This window comes from Dryobates pubescens, chromosome 8 (assembly GCF_014839835.1).
Source record: "Dryobates pubescens isolate bDryPub1 chromosome 8, bDryPub1.pri, whole genome shotgun sequence".
NCBI classification, from domain to species: Eukaryota; Metazoa; Chordata; class Aves; order Piciformes; family Picidae; genus Dryobates; species Dryobates pubescens.
The window spans coordinates 33,837,492-33,858,703 of NC_071619.1; the positions used below are offsets into that span (position 1 = coordinate 33,837,492).

At 42.3% G+C, this 21,212-nt stretch overlaps 1 protein-coding gene across 1 annotated transcript in view; it reads left to right on the forward strand.

The window, feature by feature from the left end:
* Positions 1 to 21,118, forward strand: part of CMSS1 (cms1 ribosomal small subunit homolog) — a 236,231-nt gene extending 215,113 nt beyond the window's left edge. The window contains exons 3-11 of the mRNA XM_009907849.2: positions 2,316 to 2,416; positions 7,949 to 8,020; positions 11,659 to 11,788; positions 13,018 to 13,077; positions 13,738 to 13,840; positions 15,855 to 15,915; positions 16,746 to 16,833; positions 18,941 to 19,029; positions 20,519 to 21,118. Of these exons, the coding sequence (XP_009906151.2) occupies positions 2,316 to 2,416; positions 7,949 to 8,020; positions 11,659 to 11,788; positions 13,018 to 13,077; positions 13,738 to 13,840; positions 15,855 to 15,915; positions 16,746 to 16,833; positions 18,941 to 19,029; positions 20,519 to 20,602 (788 nt within the window). The 3' untranslated portion in view covers positions 20,603 to 21,118. The remainder of the gene's footprint in view (positions 1 to 2,315; positions 2,417 to 7,948; positions 8,021 to 11,658; positions 11,789 to 13,017; positions 13,078 to 13,737; positions 13,841 to 15,854; positions 15,916 to 16,745; positions 16,834 to 18,940; positions 19,030 to 20,518) is intronic.
* The last annotated feature ends 94 nt before the right edge of the window (positions 21,119 to 21,212 follow it).

A 21,212-nucleotide genomic window follows, 5' to 3' on the forward strand; every position in this document is an offset into this window, starting at 1 on the left:
TTCCACATTTGTATCAAGTTCTGATTCATTTTGTGAATAACCTCACTGACATCAAGGTAACTGTTTGCAGATGAAGGTATACTCTTCAGAATGAGCATGGTTGGCAGAGTTTGGCCTTTGGTGCTTTGATTCCTACAACAAAATGTCCTTATCCTCATGGGAGCTGACACAGTGTCACAAACAATCACAGCTTGAAAGTAGCTGCTGTCTCAGCTGGGAAATAAGTGTCTGTTTCTGGAACAGATAGAGAGTTTTCCTGCTGTATGAAAAAAAAATCTCAGGTACTGCAGAAAGATGCTCAGTTATGAACTATTTTCACAGATGGTTGTTGATTCTAGGGCTGGAAGCTGGTTCTGTCTTCTCTCACTTCTTGCAGAAAGCGGAGGACGTTGCATCACAAAGCGCAGTCCAAACCCCAGATGGGCAGTGAGCAGGTGGTACATTGTTTGTCAGGCTATTTCAGATCATGGAAACCATTTGTCAGGTTTTAGATTTCTATTGCTAGCAGCATGTCTTTTAGTTATGAGAAAGAGAAGAGGTTATTTAAAACTTGCATGGCTCCTGTTTGCCTTTCAGAGCATGCCAAGTGGAATTTAAGGAGGAATGCTAAAAGATCATAGGCAGCTTCCCCTGAATCTATTTTATGCAATTCTCATTTATTTCCAATGTGAAATAAATATGCTGAGAAAGAGCTGGCTCAGCAACTCAGTTTAGTGAGACATGCACATATACACTCAGGAATGGGTGTTTGGGGCCCAAGTATGATGAGCAATAGGGACAGAGGCAATTAGTTCTGATTTCTTCATCCTCAGTTTATATCCACAGCCTGCTTGGATGTAGTGCATGGCACGGGAGTATGGAGCTGGTGTGTGTACAAAAGTCAGTGTTGAGTTCTCAAACACAGAAGCTGTCCTACCAAAATGTAGCACAAGTAATTTGCCAGAGGAAGAGGGATATGGGGAGAAGCAAGCCCATGATAATGCACAGAGGTAGCACTAAATTACAAAGACACCTTCCAAATTTTCAGTATGGTGGATGATGTAATTTTGTCCACTTCCTCTAGTGAAATATCATATCTGAAATTCCAAATTGTCTGAAGGACATAAGTGGTCATAACTTTCCACTTTCAACCACTCCTGAGATAGTAGCAATGATGTTCCAGTGAAAGTGGCAGTTGTACTGGAGATGGCTGCTCATTCTTCTTGTTCATGATCCACATCAGAAGAATCATAAAGTTGTTTCAGTTGGAAAACACCTCTAAGATAGTTGAGTCCAATAGTCAACAAGATGGGTTGCAGTACCTCATGAGCAGAGGGTCCAGTCCAAGTGGAAAGCATTAGGAGCCAAGAGGTGGGCATAGCAGGTAGGTACCCTACCTGTCCCCACACTGCAGAGGGGACAGGCTGGACAGAAATGCCTGGCTCACATGTAGAAGAGGAAGACATCTCTTCCCACTGTGCTCTGCAGGGAAAGGTGAGGAGTAAAAAAAGAGTCAATCAGACTCAGTTTGTTCCTCAGAAAGACAGAAAGTAGTTCATGGGCACAACTCCTGGAGATCAGTGCCATACATTTCCTAGTGTACAAGTAAGCCTGAAGTTTGGAGTTGCCACCTCTCTTGCTCATACCTCTTTTGAACCCGTACTAGATTCTATGGTCCTGCTCTAGCAGGGGGGTTGGACTTGATGGTCTTTGGAGGTCCCTTGCAATCCTTAACGTTCTATGAAAAGAGATCCCAGAAAGGCCAGCCACTTACTGTCCTCTGAGGCTGACTCAGCACCAGCTTAATGCTACAGCTAGCCTGTGGTAGAGGGCTGCCAGGAGTGGCATCCCTGCTCTTCCTCTGGCACCAGCCACTCACCCTACATGGGATCCAGCACTCGTGTGGCCACAGTCCATTCAGCTGTTGATTTGATGGCTGTGGCTGTGAAGAGAAAGAAGCAAAGAAGCTAGTTGAGCCTGCATTGTTCATGGCTTAGCTTAGTTCAAGGGAGATTTTGAAAAGATTAGATATTCCTACCTGTGTTGCTGCAGCTGGCAGCCAATGTGTAGCATTCCTTAAAGACAAAGAAATACATTGCCTGAGAGATGTAATATTGTGAAGAGGATAGCAGAGCTGGGACTTTTCTTAGAATACATGTCAAATCCCAGTGTTCTAAAATGATATTATTTTTTTTACAGCTGTATTTATTGCCAATCTTGAAATTGTATTGTTGTGACAGCCTTTCAGCTGAAGATTTTAGCCCTATTTTTGAATGCAAAGATAGTTGGTGGATTTGAAAATTAGTAATCAAAACTCTGCTTTTTTTTCTCATTAGATCCTTCAGATGATGAAGCTACTGAGAAAGCAAGTGATAACAGGACAGGAACACAAGAAGATTCAAATTCCAAAACTGCTGTGACAAAGAAAAGGAAGAAGGTTAGTACATTTAGCAGTTGTGTGGAACACAGAGGTCATAATGCATAGGGAAACATCAGCTCCTTTCATTCAGTTAAGGGGCAGTTTCCTTCACTTTTTGTTTGACCTGTTTATGTCATAAGATTAAGTTATTCTGCCTTATTTGAAAGGTATCAGGTTCCAGTATATTTCAATGATGTCTTCCCTCTTGCTTTGTGTGAGTTGAGATTCACCAGCCTGTCTCCTTCAAACTGACTGCTAGGGTCACGCTACCAAGTGTCCTCCCTTAAAATCTTTTCCTTCTCCTTGCTCATGCCAGGTCTTGAAAGCTATATTTAAATGTTGTGCAACATCTCTACCTAAGCATTTTCCCAGTGCAATGTTCAAATGAAAAGGAATTTAATTCCACATGGACTGATGTTTTCATAGCCTTTCACTATGAAAAGCTTCCCTTAAAACCAGTAGGAACTGTGCTGTTCAGCATTGCACAGAGTATGCCAAGGAGAAGGCAGCAGTCTTTGACAGACAGCATCACCCCAACTTGAGCATAAACAAAGAGTTGTCTAGAGGCCAGATAATTTTTAAAAGCCTCTTGTCTAAAGGTAAATTTCTTCTGCCTTCCTGATCCATAGAGGAGAATTGCCTGAATGGCTGTCAATGGGCTAAAATGTCATTGAAATCTCTCTCTCCTTGACATTATATGGATATTAATTTCAACCCCAAGGTCAATGGTAAATTCACTGTGTGATCCCTAGGCAGTTGCCCAAGCAAAAAGCATTTACTACGCTTTTGGGTGTCTTTCCAAGGAGACCAAAGGTGACATGAGACAAATAGCTGAACTGGCTCCACATTTAGATTTGGAGAGAGAGAAGTGAGCAATACAAGAGAAAGCTATATTGCTCTGTGCTTGGTCTACTATGGGGTCAGATGCTGAGGACTCCAACACAGTGAGGATGCTTATGGAGCTACTTTTAATCACCATTATCTTCATCTACACCTTTAGAACTAAGTTAACACTGTTTGGAGGAGTTGCTTTGCTCTTCCTATGAGAACAGTAGAAAGACTAGCCAAAAGTTATCCTGCCAAGGTAGACTGAGACTGCTCAGATTCAGTAAAACACCTGCCATGGCACTTTTTGTCATAGAAAGAATATCAGCCTGCATTTTGGAATTGAGTCATTTGATGTTTTAACCATGAAACCCAAGGAGGCAGTGCTTTAGAATCATAGAATCTTAGAATGGCAGGGTTTGGAAGGGGCCTCCAGAGATCATTGAGTCCAACCCTCCTGCCAAAGCAGGATCACCTAGGGCAGGCCACACAGGAATACGTCTAGATGGGTTTTCAAAGTCTCCAGAGAAGGAGACCCCACAACCCCCTTGGGCAGCCTGCTCCAGGGTTCCTGTGTCCTCACAGCCCTGAAATTTTTCCTCATGTTGGGATGGAACTTCCTGTGTTCCAGTTTGTGTCTATTGCCCCTTGTCCTATCACTGGGCACCACTGAAAAGAGATTGGCCCCTTCTTCATGACACCCACCCTTAAGGTCTTTGTAAACACTGATCAGATCACCTCTCAGGCTGAACAGCCCCAGGTCTCTCAGGCTTTTGTCATCAGACAAATGGTCCAGTTCCTTCATCATCCTTGTAGCCCTCCATTGGACACTCTCTAGTATATCCCTTTATGGGAACGTAAAGTCATGGATGTGTTACTGCATGTTTTTAAGAGCAAAACATTTGCAAACTCAGATGTATTTATGGACAGCTAATACTATTCTATTTCTGAAGCACATAACATAACCCATTTTACTCATCCCTGCCTTATTAAATTAGAATAGAATAGAATAGAATAGACCAGACCAGACCGGGTTGGAAGAGACCTTCCAGATATTCTGCAGTGGACCTGGCACCTTAAAGCCAGTCAGCAGACAACCAAATAGAATTAAGAACATACATGCTTCTAGTTTACTGGATGTCCTCAGGCTTACCATAAAATGAAGAATTTGTCTCCCATCTGAATGGCACATGGATGTGTTTACTTTGTCACAGACTCCAAAAGTCAAGAGTACATGGCTGACCTAGAATGTAAACTTTCACACACACGCAGGAATGTTTTCATTCTGTGTTTGAGTTTCCAGTAACTTGGCAACATGTAAAGAAAAGAAAAAAAATTCTTAGAAATATAATACAGGAAATATTTTATGTACTGTCTGTGATTAACAAACAAGGAATTTATGACATTTTGCTTCATAAATCAACGGTCTCAGCACAAATTTCCTGTTTTCTTCGTTTGAAGAACTAGCATGCAGAAATAGTTGAACAAAAGAGAGCACAAAGGAGCCATGTTAAAAAACAAAAACCAACATAGTAGATTGTCTGCTCTGTGTATTGCATAAGAAAAACATGCAAGTGACTTTTTCTTAAGGGTGGCACACATAGAGCTATTGCAATGAGCAGGTAGGCGACATTTGGATAAAGGTCAGAAGTTCAGTCTAGATCAGATACCTAAATATTTCAGACTGCAGATCATCAGAGATAGGTAATTTTTACAGCCATTCACCACCTCAAAGTTTCTCTTTTTCTTATGGCACTGTTTTTAATGTCTGCATAAAATGGAATTCTTATTGCTGGGCTAATAGTATACTATGCCTAAATATCTCATCTCAGAGGAAGCAAAGCTTTGACCACGAGCCTGCTGTGTACTTCTGTTAGTGTTGGGAAAAAAAGGGTTACATACTACCTTCAGCAAAGAAGCCATGGCTTTTGGTACTACTCTTAAACATGTGAATGAAGGGTTATCAGTGAGAAAACTTTTGTTTCTCTTGGAGGCAGTGTTTCATCTCTAGGGCACAGTTGTTTGGTTTTGTGGGTTTTTTTCTACACAAGATAATGAGTTTTGCAGATTTATGTAAAAACAGGTCACAATGTGTATGAAGAGAGAAATGGGCCCAAAGTGATTGAGTGGTATTTTTTGATAGGACAGTGATAGGGAACCTATGCTCTAGGACAGAGAGCCATCACACCCTGCTGGAGGAAAAAGATTTGGATTGGCTCTTTTCTGACTTTGCTTGGTAGTATCCCTTGAGTAACTCTGAATACAAAGACATGTTCGCATTTGAATCAGAGTCAGGAGACAGAACAAACCAAAACAAAACCAAAAAGCTTATGTTAGCCCTGGAACAGTTTTGTTAGTTGAAATGAGTTTCTACTTGCAGTCATTGCCTTGATTTCTACTGAAGGTAATACCTCTTTTTCCTGAGAAAAATCACAGGTACAGGTCTCTGTGATTGAGACAACGTATGGTCCATATCACAGCTTCTAATGGGCAACTATTGATCCAGGCTGTGTTACAGCTATAGAATCATAAAATGGCTTGAGTTGGAAGGGGCCTTAAAGATCATTTAGTTTAAACTCCCCTACCATGGGTAGAGACACCTCCCACTAGACCAGGTTGCTGAAAGCCTTATCCAGCCTGGTCTTAAGCACTTCCAGGGGTGAGGTGTCCACAATTTCTCTGTGCAACCTGTTTAGCCCTACTTAAAGAGTCCTTGGCTAGATGTAGCCACTCACCAGTCAAATCTTCTCTGGTAGTTCCTAAGTATCATCTAAATCCTCATCCAGATTCAGGGCCGCTTCTGTACTTCACTGCTGCTTTTTGCAAGTGCAATAGCTGTGGTTGCACCATGGCACAGAAAGCAGGAGCGAGCAATAGGTCATTTTTTTTGTGTTGAGCATGGTGGTATTCTGGGGTTTACAGCTAAGTTAGCCACGGGAGTGGGGAGGAAAAGGGAAATGTAGACATAAGATGAACAATTAAACTTCACAGAACGCTTTTGAAAAGGATATGAGAGTGGGCATGGAAAAGCACAAATGTGCTGGATACAATCATATAAGACCTACCAGTGTCCTCCTGTTAAGGAGAGGTAGTGCAAGGAGAGCTCAGAGAAGCTCAGATACTCTGAACTTCTGTTAGCTTTCCTTTAGCACTCTTGGCCCTGTTGAAGCTGCTTTACAAGGAAACAAAGGAGCAGCTTCTCTGGCTTTTGGCTGGGCTCCCTTCCTGCTGATACTTTTCTTCCAGGCTTTCCCCAGGGAGCAGTGGTGGATTTGCTGTTCCTGAGCTTTTAATGCCCCATGTGATGAGACTTCACTGTGGTTTCTCACAGGAGCAGATTTTTCCAGCCAAATGCATCCTAGTATCAAGGACCTTCTTCCCGCAGCTCTGCCTATTTTCCCATTGCTGTCCATCAAGTCACACAGTAAACATTAAAGCCCATCTATGTAGATTAATTTACATTTGCATGAAGTGGGAGTCCCTAAGGCAAAAGAAGAGAGAACTGCTGTGCTCAAAACAAGGAAAGCCTGTGCCTCGCTTCCTGTTTTGGACAATTTTAGGTGACTAAGGACAAATCCTAACTCTGGCTTATGTGAACAGTGACTCTAGTACAAACACACCAATTCAGTCTGCTCACCCAGGCACAGAGGAGGGTTAATGATAGCAACACATTGAATGTTATTCTGAAATGCACCATGTATTTTTCTTGTGTGTATTTGACCATGCCTGCAATGAGGAGGCAAAGCAGGAATGGGGTAGAACAAATTCAAAACATGTTTTTCTAGATTTTGCATACAAATGTAAAAGGAAATCCAAAACATGATTGTTTCCAGTTATGCTCACCCAGTTCTGTGGTATCTTTTGCTGTCTGGATACTCACCTTAGACACAGTTATGTTAGAGCAGTGTTGGCAAAGGTTAGAAAAACAATCACTCACAATAATAGAGATTAAAAATACAAAGTTTCTGAATAGTTTTGTTCATGTTTTCCTGATGATTTTTTTTTTTTAATGTAGCATCCTTGCTTTTCACCATTTTATGGAACTGAGGCTACAAGCTGTATGTTTCAACTTCCTGTGCTTTTATTCCCCTCTTGGTTACAACGGCGTAGATCTCTGTTCCAAATTTACTCCATATATCTGTAACAATTTGGTCCATAGAGATGAGGAAGTTTGGTGGGGTTGGTTGGTTGGTTGGTTTTGTTTTCCCTAACCCAGCATTGTTTAGCCTGGAGAAGAGGAGGCTCAGGGGAGACCTTATTGCTGCCTACAACTACCTGAAGGGTGGTCGTAGCCAGGAGGGGCTTGGTCTCTTCTCCCAGGCAACCAGCACCAGAACAAGAGGACACAGTCTCAAGCTGCACCAGGGGAAGTTTAGGCTCGGGGTGAGGAGAAAGTTCTTCACAGAGAGAGAGTTGTTAGCCATTGTAATGCACTGCCCAGGGAGGTGGTGGAGTCACCATCCCTGGAGGTGTTCAAGAGGGGATTGGACATGGCACTTGGTGCCATGGTTTAGTCATGAGGTCTGTGGTGACAGGTTGGACTTGATGATCTTTGAGGTCTCTTCCAACCTTGGTGATTTTGTGATTATATGTTCTGTTTCCCCTCTTAGCTCCATTTGGTGACTTTAGTTTTGTTTTTTGTAATTTCCCCATATATCTGATGTTGTATCTTTTTTTTTTCTTCTTAACCTTTTTAATTATTATTTTTTAATATTTGTTTTTCAGCCTACAGAGTGTTTTCTAAGTCAGCCTGAAGAAAAGCAAGAAAGCACTGTAAAGGCAAAGAGGAGAAAGAAGGTATGAGTGTCCTAGAGTGTTTGGGGACTGGGCAGCGGGTGTATGTGCTATTACAAGAATAGGAATTGGGAACAACCCTGTCATGATGAGAAGTAGTATGTCATAAAATTGCAGCCTCTTTTAGAGACAAATAGGAATTCCTGCTTTTCTTTTTTTACTTCACTCAAAATACCCATTCCCAACCTGAAGCTGGTGAGGGATCTGGAGCACGAGCCCTATGAGAAGAGGCTGAGGGAGCTGGGGTTGTTTAGCCTGGAGAAGAGGAGGCTCAGGGGAGACCTTATTGGCGTCTACAACTACCTGAAGGGTAGTTGTAGCCAGGTGGGGGTTGGTCTCCCAGGAAACCAGCACCAGAACAAGAGGACACAGTCTCAAGCTGCACCAGGGGAGATTTAGGCTGGAGGTGAGGAGAAAGCTCTTCACAGAGAGAGTAATTGGCCATTGGAATGTGCTGCCCAGGGAGGCGGTGGAGTTGCCATCCCTGGAGGTGTTCAAAAAAGGACTGGATGTGGCACTTGGAGCCATGGTTTAGTTGTCATGAGGTGTTAGGTATTAGGTAATAGGTTGGACTTGATGATCTCTGAGGTCATTTCCAACCTGGTTGATTCTGTGATTCTGCAGTCGTGTCCATACTCTGTTCAGGGGTTGCATATGTCTGCTCCCTCTGCTCATTGCACATACTCACGTCTACATACTCTGCTCAAGGCTTGTATGTGTCTACACCCCCCTAGCAAGTGTGGCACACCAGGAAAATGTCATTGCATCAAAGAAAGATGGAATTTCAGTTGCTGCAGAATCTGCCCCATTTCAGCAGCGCGGTCAGGCTCCAGCTGCTGTTAGGTCTTTTGAGCCAAGAATTGTCCTCGTTTGCTCTTCTTCTCATAGCATAAGTATATAAATAAATATTCTATATTGTCCCTCTGGCCCTGCTCCATCCTCACCCTCATCAACAAACAGGCTGCAGTCAAGATGGAAATTATATGGCACCAGGCAAGTTAATTGGTTTTTGAGCCAGACTGTAAATTGTTGGCTCCTCATGAGGCTGAGAGGTGGCCTTTCTGTATTATGTCAGGCTTCTTAATCATCCAGGGAATGGGAAGAGGGAAGAGTGGGATTGTGCTTTAAATGGAGCTCTGACAGAAGTGGCTGTGGTTCTCGTTCCACTGCTGCCAAAACAAAAGCATCCCGTGGCAGAGATTGCTGAACCAGACTTACCAAAAAGACTCCCATTCTCAGGCAAACAATAGGCACTTGGCTGCATCTTCTACTTCCATGGGGCTAGGCCACTAAGATGACCTACACAGCCTGTCAAAAAATCCATCAGGAAATATTTATCAGGTTGATCTGTGAGTTCCAGACAAAATGCCCTCTCCAAAAATAAGGAACAGGGAGAAAAAAACCCTTTGCTTTTTAAGCATCTGGAACAAATTCCCTGCACAGGGAACATTTTCCCACAGCTCTACTTCAAGAGAATTTGCTCAGGTGTCCTTGCTCTTGCTTTTACACAATTTCTTGTTAATACCAGGCTTCTCCCCTCCAGAGTGCCATAATTTTCCTGAAGAAACCAATTGGCCCAAGGAATGATGTAATGGTTCGGTGGAGTGGTGCCTTATGCTGAATTACCATGTAAAATGAACCTGATCGTTCTGTCTTGCTGTCTGCTAAACCAGGGGTACCTACTTAGCCTTTGCTGTGGGGCAGCCACTGTATGGCTCTGCCCTGCCCTCTTCTGCTGCTGTTACAGGAGTATTTGGGATATATTAGGCAAGAGGGAGAGATGGAGTGGTGAGGAATAGAGAATGATCTGTGCTCTCCATTCAATTCCTGCTGTAGCTCTGTTAAATTTCTACTGATCTTTGATGCCCTAGACCTTAATCTGCCAAACTTGCACTAAAGGTATCTACCACCCTTCCAAAGCTGCCAGAAATGCTTCATGGCCAGCCTCACCTCTGTGAAATCTCACTGTGCCTCAGAGATACGTTCCTTATTGCTCCATCCTGACCACACTCTCCTGCTCCTTTTCACTGCTAGGCTTTTGCTGCCACACGTCCTCATGACAGCAAGTTCAGCTTAGCTTGCACAGCTGAGAAACCTTCATCTGGCCTTTCACAAATGAATCACTTCTCAGGGAGAACAAGAGAGCCTTCACATTCTTGCCATTCTCTCCAGGCTTCCTCTGTCCTTGAAAATCTGCTGGTTTCATAAGTGCTGGCAGATCATTCAGATAATGGGAACCCTGAGCTATTCCACTGCCCCATGATCCAGGGGTTAAATTATGGGGGGAAATACAGCAACACTTTCTCTTCAGTGAAAATTCAGACATGTTCATTGCTAGCATTCCTAGGATGTAAACCATAAGCATTATGCACTCATGTCAAGGCTCTAAAAAAATCTTTAGTTTGGTTTTAAGAAATTGTACTTTTTGGAAGGACAAAACAGCTCCTGAACACTTTCTGCCTGACTTCTAGTTTTGTGAGCTTGTAACTCATGTTCATCACACTTGCATGATATGCTGTGAATACAGTAAACTATCTTCTAAAATAGATAGGTAGTTACTCTGGAATATGTAAATCCTGGTCTATATACCAGGACTTATGTAGCCACTCAATTCTGGATGTTATGCTCTACACATAATAAACTAAAACAAGTTATGAATAAAATGTGACTGTTCAAACTGATACTTATGTGTAACAATGGCAAAACTCACCAACCCAGCTTTCAGTTGTACTTTTTGTCAGGACAGCATGTCAGGTGAGTGCACAAGATTTATTGTCCTTTGGGCTCACAAACTGTCTCAACACAAGTATCTGAATTTGCATCTGAAGTCCTATTCCCATCAAGAAATTGTAGCACTACATTCCCATTGTAGCTTTTCTCATTTTCCAAGGTGTTTCTCTAATTAAGCTGTGATTAGGTTGACCATGAGCCAGCAATGTGCTCTTGTGGCCAAGAAGGCCAATGCCATTCTGGGGTGTATTAGAAGGGGTGAGGTTAGCAGGTCGAGAGAGGTTCTTCTTCTCCCCTACTCTGCCCTGGTGAGGCCACATCTGGAATATTGTGTCCAGATCTGGGCCCCTCAGCTCTAGCTTGAGCGAGTCCAGTGCAGAGCCACATAAATGATTAACAGAGTAGAACATCTTCCTTCTGAGGAGAGTCTGAGGGAGCTAGGGCTCTTTATCTTAGAGAAGAGGAGACTGAAGGGTGACCTCATTCATGTTTGTAAATATGTGAAGGGTGAGTGCCAAGAGGATGGAGCCAGGCTCTTCTCGGTGGTGCCCAGTAACAGGACAAGGACAAGGGGCAGTGGGTGGAAGCTGAGGCACAGGAAGGTCCATGGAAGCAGGAAGAAAATTTTTTTCACTGTGAGGATGACAGAACCCTGGAACAGGCTGCCCAGGGGGGTTGTGAAGTCTCCCCCTCTGGAAGACCCCCCTGTATGCATTCCTGTGTGAGCTGGTATAGGTGGTCCTGCTCTGCAGGGAAGTTGGACTAAATAATCTTTTAAGGTCCCTTCCAGCCCCTAACATTCTGTGATTCTGTGATTAAGCCAACATAAGTGTATAAAGTTATAAGGGAACATAGTCAAAGCACAAAATCTATAGAAATGTCATACTTACCCATTTTACTTTTTTTTTTAGAAGAAAATTTCTGATATCCTGGAAAAATCCACTCCAAAACCCGGTGTCCCTGCCGATCTACAAAACCTGCTTAGTCAATATTTTAGTGAAAACCGTTCAGTGATTGAGAAAGAGGAATTAAAGCTGCCAGGTAAGCTAGCCTGGATTTAGTAGATATTTTTTGTGGTACTGTTGAGTTCTTTCTTTGCTGGACCCCTCAGTTTAGGAAAGATGTTGACTTGCTGGAATGTGTCCAGAGAAGGGCAACAAAGCTGGGGAGGGGTCTGGAGCACAGCCCTGTGAGGAGAGGCTGAGGGAGCTGCGGTTGCTTAGCCTGGAGAAGAAGAGGCCCAGGGGAGACATTATTGCCATCTACAACTACCTGAAGGGAGGTTGTAGCCAGGTGGGGGTTGGTCTCTTCTCCCAGGCAACCAGCACCAGAGCAAGAGGACACAGTCTCAAGCTGCACCAGGGGAGGTTTAGACTGGATGTTAGGAAGAAATTCTTCATAGAGTGATTGCCCATTGGAATGGGCTGCCCAGGGAAGTTTAGTTCATTAGGTGGTATTGGATGATAGGGTGGATGTGTTGATCTTGAAGGTCTCTTCCAACCTGGTCTATTCTAGTCTTTCTATTCTATTCTATTCTATTCTGAAGAAACGATTTTTGAGAAAGGTCATGAGTTGTTAGGAAAATGTTTTCTTATGCTGTGTACTAACTGGATGGTTAAGGGGAGATGTTTGTTTCTTTGGGGTAAATGTGACTTTTCTTGCAGTTGTGGAAATTAAAAGAAACATGGTTTAAATGTGTCCTTTTGTTGTAAAGTTTTAATTTCAGGTGGGTCTGTGAAGATAGAATGTTCCAGCACTGTAGGAGTGCATTGTTCCATCAGGCAAAGGACCTTTTAACAACAGTGTCAAACTTTCAGATCATCTCATTTTCATCACCTTTTTAAAAACTTAGACTTTCCATGTAGGCAGTAGAGAAAGGACTTTCAGAGGACCTGTTAGGACTTGCTCTTTCATCATTGCCCCTATATGGATCTTAAATGGCCTGTCTGCCCAGAGTGCTTTGAAAACTGAGTAATTAACACAGTGAGCAGGTGAAAGATAGGCAGTCAGAAGGAAATGAAGAACAAGGAAGGTGCTAAAACACAGTGTAGGTGTTGCCATTAGTTGTCCATATAGTTAGGTAGGTTGCCACAAAAAGCTTCTTGTTCATGAGATGTACATTGAGCCGTGTTTGACAAGTGGCAGTTTATTGACGATGGATTTAAATAGGCTTGTGATTTCATCAATGTAATTAGTGGTTATGCTGCAGAGATAAATGCTCCTTTTGCTGTTAAAAATGACCAAAGCTATTTTTTCCTTTGTGTTTTCAGATTCTTGCTTTTTGCCAGCCAATGATCTCACCCACAGTTTTTCTTCATACCTGAAGGAAAGTGAGTTAAAATGTTGCATGGGCTGAAAGCTGCATACAGTTTTTACTTGTAGCATCAAATATTTTTAATTATGAAATATTAATAACTGTAAGAGTTTGTTTGTTTGTTTTTTTAATGACAGGTCTTGCACTTTTTGGCCCTTTTTTCCTTTATGACTTTTTTGTATCAAAATGTTTTAGGGTTTTCTTTTAATTGCTAGGGATTGTTAGTAATTTATCGTGGCTTCATTGGTATAGGTATTATCTAGCAGTAAAAACTCTGCAGTTGTCTGCTGACATGAGCCAAGAGAGTTTTTATTCTCTTTTATATTTATATAAAGCTTCTGGTCTGGTAAATGTTTCTTTGCAGTTGGTTTTCTTTGATATAAATTGCCATATGTGGCAAATCAAGACAATGGGGCTTGTCACCTTACAAACTGTTGACTTTTGATGCTTATCTGATTTGTTCTGTTATGTGATATTTCTGTATTTTATTTATTTTGGGCATTTTCTTCTCCAGTTTCTCAGCCATGACTAAATGTAAAACTGTTGCCAGAGATCCAGCATGTGTGTTCTTGCTGCTGGCTACCATTCATCATGCACTCTTGTAATTTAAATTTGTGGCATGTAGTACTTTCTCTGAGTGTGTACATGGGGCCTTTTGTGTTTCTTTTCATTACAGTCTGTCCTAAGTGGGCAAAACTCCGTAAAAGCCACAAGGAGAAGAAGTCAGTGGTCATGCTGGTTATCTGCAGCTCTGCCCTTCGTTCCTTGGAACTCATCAAGTATGTCAGCAGCAAATGTTATGTTGAGCTTGGCAGGCAGGCAGAGGTTTTGCCTTGGAACCACAGACACAAAGGCAAAGCTGGGACACTGTCTCCTGGTAGCCAGCAAATGCACCAACTCAAACCGATGCAGTATTCCTCGTGTCTTTAAACCGTGGGAGTGGGGTGCTTGGGTTTAGAGTGAAGTAGTTCTGTGGAAGTGTTCTTCTTTAAAAACAAAACAACAAAAAATATGCTCCAAATTCTGGGGAAACATGCAACATGTTACACAAGGAGCAGAGTAAACCCATGGAGTACTAAGGTCCACCACTAGAAATCATGACTTTGCACCAAAAGCAACGAGGACATGGTGTGCCAGGGCTTCAAGTGCCAACATGTGCATCTGGCCTGACTGCCTCCAAGTCTGTTCCATATTCTCAGCTGGCTTATGCTGCCAGAGCTGTCATGCAGAGATGACAATTCTCAGAGTTCCCTGTCCTCTTTTTTTACCCTTCTATATCTTCTTCCTTCTTGTTCCACAAGTCTTGATGACTTTGAATTAGTGTGTATCTCACAATTGTCATGGTTATCTTTGATGTCTTGAGCTCATTTCCTGTGATTATCTTCCAGTGAAACATGAGATAGAGAGCTGGAAAATTTAACTCTGTGCCACAGATAGAAGCATATGTATGGTAAATGTGCCAGAACAAGTCAGGTTTTCCAACAAATGCCTTTGGATTAACTGGCATTGCGACAATCTCTGCAGGAGAGACTGTGGCAGCCTAGGTTTTCCCAGGAGCTAGGCTGCAAAAAGAGCCTGTAAAATGTAGACTGGTCCACAAGGATCTTTCTTTTGGTGCACCCACACACACATGTTCATTCATGGCACCTTGCCAGGCTGGAGGAGATGGGTCCATGCCCACCTAAAGAAGTTCAACAAGACAAAGTGCAAGGTCCTGCACATAGATAGGGGCAGTCCCAAGCACAAATACAGGCTGGGTGACAAGTGGATTGAGAGCAGCCCTGCAGAGAAGGACTTAGGGATGCTGGTGCTGGCACTTGATGTGAACCAGAAAAGTGCTCTGGCAGCCCAAAATGCCAACAATGTCCTTGGCTGCACCAAAAGAAGCGTGTCCAGCAGGTCATAGAAGGTGATTTTGTCCCTCTGCTCCTGTGAGACCTCACCTGGAGTACTGCATCGAACTCTGGAGCCTGCAATATGAGGACATGGGTCTGTTGCAGATGGTCCAGAGGAGGGCCACAAAGATGATCACAGGGCTGGAACACCTCTCCTACAAGGACAGGCGGAGGGAGTTGGGGCTGTTAATCCTGGAGAAAAGAAAGCTCTGAGGAGACCTTACAGCAGCCTCACAGCACCTGAAGGGGGCCACAAGAAAGCTGGAGAGGGACATTTTATAAGGACCTCTAGTGATAAGACAAAGGGCAATGGTTTTAAACTGGAGCAGGGTAGATTTTGATTAGACATAAGGAAGAAGTGCTTTATTGTGAGGGTGGTGAGACACAGAAATGTGTTGCCCAGAGAAGCTGTGGCTGCTTCATTTCTGGATGTGTTGAAGACCAGGCTGGAGGAGGCTTTAAGCAACATGGTCCAGTAGGAGGTGTCCCTAGGGGTTTGGAGCTAGATGATCTTTAAGGTCCCTTCCAACCTAGGCCATTCTGGGATTCTATGATTCTATGCCTGTATCTCAGTTACTGAGATATTTTTTAATTAGAATTTGGTCATTAGTCAGTTTTTGAGCTGTTAGCTGTGAAAGCAATTATTAGATATTATCTGAAAAGCTATCTAAACAATATTGCCCCCTACTGATTTCTTCTGTTGTGTTTGTCCAGTTGTTGATCACTGTTGATCAAGTAGGAAACACGAACGTACAGAGTGTTCAAAGTACAAGCAGGGGTCACTGGGGGACTGTGTGTCTCAAGCATACTGAGAAATGCCGGTTAGTTTGACTTTTCTCCCGTGAGGTCTTAATCCCAGCCCTGATGTATTTCCTTTTCCATTTGTTTTTATTGCTAGGTCAATGACAGCATTTAAAGGAGACTGCAGAGTTCTCAAGCTGTTTGCAAAGCACATAAAGGTAAGAGAACTGCAAAAGTATTTTGATTAGAACAGCTAATTAGTGTCCTACCATTTTCTTTCTACAGCGTTTATCAATAGTGCCCTCCATACAGTGTTCAGACAACGTTCCTTTCTTTAGATAATGCTTCCTTTGGTAACCAGTTGTTGCAGTTTGAGGAATCTGGCCATCTACAGTAGTTCTGGTGAGATCCTGTACAGAATGCAGATGCTTCTGCAAGTGCCAGATGCTTTTTGCCTGTTCTAATAGAAGGCTCACACCCATAGGTTTGTAGAAGCCAACTGTATTACCACCACCTTCGCATTCTGCCAGTTGGATGCCTGGACACTCAACGTCCATACCTGTTGGAGAGCACAAAGTATGGGGATGTTGGAAACAATGAGTGGACATTTGATTGTTGATATAAATACTGTCAAACACACACATGTCACATGCTTTATTTTACTTTTTTCCCAAGTGTCTCTATCCTAAAGGAGTTTAGAGCTAATTCAACTTTGTCAGTTCCCTGGACGTTTCTGAGGAATTTTGTTTCAATGCTGCAAGAAACATACTGTTCTCACATCCAAAAATAGTTGGTGCAATAGCAGATTTTCAAAGTTGAAAATGACTGAGCCTCTAGAGAAGTGTGATGCCAAGCTGGCTGTTACATTGCTTTAACTTTCTCCCAGATGCATCAGTTTGACAGCTTGAAAGATGAAAAGCATTTCTTACTTGATGGTAATCTAGAAAGAGACACTATGAGATGTTGAATTTATTTCCAGCCCTTCAAGAAGAAGTCTTTTTTTAAGATCATGGGTTTGCTATGGTTTGTCTTTCCTTTTTCAAATTAGATAAAAGAACAGATGACTATGTTGGAGAAAGGCGTGTTCCACATCGGGGTTGGAACTCCCGGGAGAGTGAAAGCACTAGTGGAGCAAGGTAGGAGAACAAGGAGAGATTTCTATGTAGGCATCTTATACTTGGTCTCATCAGAAGCACAACTTCTGTTGTTCCTGCAGTGTTTAGGTTGACACAGATCTGTGGATTTGAGTGCTAAATTGTGCAGTTCTGTTTCTCCACTTCTTCAATGTCAGTCAAAATGAGATCAAAATTCTAGTAGTTGATTTCATGATTACTTTAGGCTGACATAAATCAGAGAAAGGCCAAGCAATTGGGGACACCTCCCACTAGATCAGGCTGCCCACAGCCACAGCAAGTCTGATCTTGAATGTCTCCAGGGATGGGGCCTCAACCACATCCCTGGGCAACCTCTTCCAGTATTTCACCACTCCCATTGTAAAGAACTTCCTCCTTACGTCCAACCTAAATCCACCCTGCTCTAGTTTCAAACCATTGCTCCTCGTCCCATCACTACAAGCCCTTCTAAACAGTTCCTCCCCAGCCTCCCTGTAGGTCCCAGTCATACTCAGATATTGAAATGTATCTATAAGGCCTCCTGGGAGCCTTCTCTTTTACAGGCTGAACAGCCCCAATTCTTTCAGCCTGTCTTTGTAAGAGAGGTATTCCAGCCTTCTGATCATCTTTGTGGCCCTCCTCTGGACCTGCTCCAGCAGGTCCATGTCTCTCTTGTGTTGTGGGCCCCAGAACTGGACACAGTATTCCAGGTGAGGTCTCACCAGAGCAGAGTGGCAGAGTCACCTCCACAAGATGACCTTTGAGGGCCCTTTCCAACCCAATGCAATCTGTGAATCTGCAATACTTTCCCCTCACAGTCACTGCCTGCTTATTCCCCCTTCCTGCTTCTTGTGCCAGTCCAAGAGTCTGTCTGGCAGCTCAGTGAACTGATCCCAATTAGAACTGATCCCAATTAAAACAAAACCAGCATGCACATGAAATCAGGTAATGAGGAGGCAGAGGTGGGGGACTTCCTCTTTTGGCAGGAATACTGATTTATGCTGACTTAAAATTGATTGAAAAACCACGGTGTAAGATATAAAGCTCCAGAAAACCAAACACTGCAAGGAAATCAAAAGGAAATGATGGCAGAAGTCATTGTATCATATGTCACTCTCAGCTCAGTGTAAACTTTTGTGAAGAGTGAGCAAAAGACCTGCTTCATGATTTGATTTTATTCCTGTAATGAAATTAATTATCCTTTTAGATCTCTTTTTCTCCTCCCAAATTTTGAATACTTTTGCTTACTCAATAATTACAAAGAAAAACAAACCATGAAATGACAAGATGGTAAGGTGACTCTGTTCCTCTTTATAAACTCTGCCTTGCTCTGACCTTGGTTTCTTGGTCATGGACTGGCAGTGGTTTGGGACTCTCAGCACTCCATGTAAAAGGGTACAGGCAAAACATAATTTTGTTGATTCCTGTGCCTCCTTACCAACATTAAATCATTAGGTGAAGGCAGCTTATGGCAGAGATGCAAAATGCCTCATCTTATCCTAAGGTCTAGTTCTTTTATAACACCTTAGCATTGCAGTGCTGGATCACTAGAGAATGGAGAGGAATCAAAACTGATATGAAAAGCTGTAAGCATCTTGTAGAAGACCAGATTAAAATAGGGGAACAGCTGGAGGGCCAGTTCAGAAAGGACATTTTTCTTCTTCTGACACGCTTTATTTAGAGGATAAAGGAATTCTTCAGCAGCACCACTGACCTGACTCTCATTCACATAGCACCCAGTCCTGTAAATTGCTAAACACTTGTCAGCTCCCATTAACGGGAGGTTTCAGGCTAGAGTCCTTGTAACTTAACGGCTCATCATTAGCTGTGGAAATTCAGCTGCTGTGGTTTGATCAAGAGGAATCTTGAGGAATTATTTTCTGGCAGGATGTTAGCTCTTGACAAGACTGGCAACAGTAGTTGTTCTGCTTTTCTGTTTATCTTTCCAAAAAAGCATAGGATTATGTGGTTAAGGGAGTTTGCAGTGTCAGTGCATTGATTTTTCCAACAGCAAATGTAGTACTTAAGTGAAGGTAAGTTACCTAGGAAACAGCAGAAGATGTAAAAGCTAAAAAAACCCCAAACCTATTATCATATTATCTTGGTAGTAAAATTGATGTTGCCTTTTTAGATGGCCTGTGCTTGAACTCCACAAAATACATGATTCTGGATTGGAACTGGAGAGATCAGAAACTAAGGAGAATGATGGATATCCCTGAGGTATTGTATGAGCACCTGTGTATATTAGATTCTCTGTATTCATTGCTTTTGATTCTAGTGCCCAGATCTTGGTCAGTAAGGTTTTATTTCTGTAAAGCTGACTTCAATGGTCTGAAAACACAAAGAAATCAACATTTGACTGGTAAATCTGTACTCTCAGGCCTCAAAAGTACCTCCTGAGGAAGACTTTTTCCATTTTTGTTGCCAGTCACAGCTGTGACTTCTATGGTTGTGCTGTGAATTGTTCTTGTTTATTCTAGATGGTTTCTCTACCTCTTTTCAGGAAATTCTGTCAGTGAGAGGACTTTTTGTCCTCCAAAACTAAATAAAGCTTTGGAGAAGGATTTATTTGTTTCCATCTCAGAGTAAGGCAACTTCATGGGAGTAAATCTACAGACAGTGCTCCTTTCTTTTGCATGGAGTCTCCAGGGGTAAAGAGCTTAATTTTTGCATATATATATATACACACACACACACACACACACACACACACACACACACACATATTAAGCTTGTTCACAAGTGAAATAAATCACCAGTCATTAATCCTTCTCTGCACTTGTCTGTGTATTTGAATGTGCTGTATTTTACAGTCCAGGATACACAGCAGTACACTTTCCTAATAATCTCAGGTAAAATGCCCTGCAAACAAACACGCTGCAGCAAACAAAAAAATCAGCTTTGCTTTTTGAGGCAAGGAGGCTCCCTCTTGTGGTAAACACAAAAGGCAGGTTTGTATTTATATTGTGTATTTTTGTATGGTGCTTGCAGTGGTCTGCAAGTTTTTTGAAGAGCAGAGAACAGGAATTCATAGACTTACCAGTACAGCATTTACTTCTGCACAGAGTGGCGGCACAGAAGGATAAATCCTAAGAGAAAACTTGCAAGTTGTTTGTAAGGGGGAAGAGGGAGCTGTAAAGAAACCCAGTGCTAACCGTGATGATAGAGACTAATGTGTTCCTGCTGAAATACGTAGTCAATATTTACTCTTTAACACACTTGTCTTTTATCCTTAGATAAGCAATAAGCCACGGCCATATCCGTATTACAAACCAAAGTACATTCAAGCAGCACATGTAAGCCTGACCTTTGTGCTCGCTTTTATTCAGGTGTCTGACACACACAATGCTGTGGCTGTTGCAGTGCAGAGCTGCCCTGGACTCAGATACTCTGGAAAGTCCCAGAGGGATTTTGCAGTTCAGGAGGGAGCTCTTGCTGAGGCATGCTTTATCAGCTACTTACCAGGGACAACTTGTCTGCAGCCACATTAGATGGGGCTTCAAGAGCTGTGATTGTGCTTTACGGTTGCAGAACAAATGCTAGTTATTTTACAAAATGGAAACATTCTAGGGCTCAGGAGCTTGTAGGGAAACCCCTTCTTTAATGCCTAATCCTATAGTAAAGTGCCTGAGTAAATAAATAAATAGTAGTATTTAGCCAAAGAATTATCAGTAACTTTTGATGCTTTCTTTGAATTTGTTTTCTTCAGATAAAGAAAGAAACAATTGACCTACTGGAGATGAGCATTATAAAGCTGTGCAGAGAGGGGTCTGTGAAGCTGGGACTCTTTTAATGTTTTTTACCGAGAAGGGAATCATTTGCAGCTGCATGTTACTGTTATCATGTGTGCATTTGACAAATGATATTAATACAGAAAGGATGCACATTGCAACTTTTTTTCCCCCTGAGTTTCCTTTTAATAGTAAACAAGAAGTTTTCTTTGTAGTTTCAGTGTGATTCTTATTGCAGGAACCATGTGATACTGAAATTAGACTTACCTTGCATTTGCCTGCTAGATTTACTACCACATGTTATTTGTGAGGCTTTGAAAGGGAATAAACTTGGCTGTGAAAGTCTTTGTACAAATCAATTTTCTGTTATCCCCCTCTTGTTGTCCCAAAGAAAGCATTTACTTCTCTCCTGAGAGTGGTAATCTAGTTCTTGCCCTGAAGGGTTTTTTTGAGAAAGTAGTATACATTTCAGTAATTTATCAGAAATGTATTTTTCACCCATCTGTTCCAGACCTGGCCAGATGTGCTTTATTGCTATTACATGATACACTGCCTGTATATTATATCAAGGCTTTATTTTGGTTAAACTGTTAAGTATACAAAAAGTATTCTTCTGTGTAGCCATTGAAATTAAAAGATGATCTCTCTGTGATTCTTTTTTCATTGTGAATG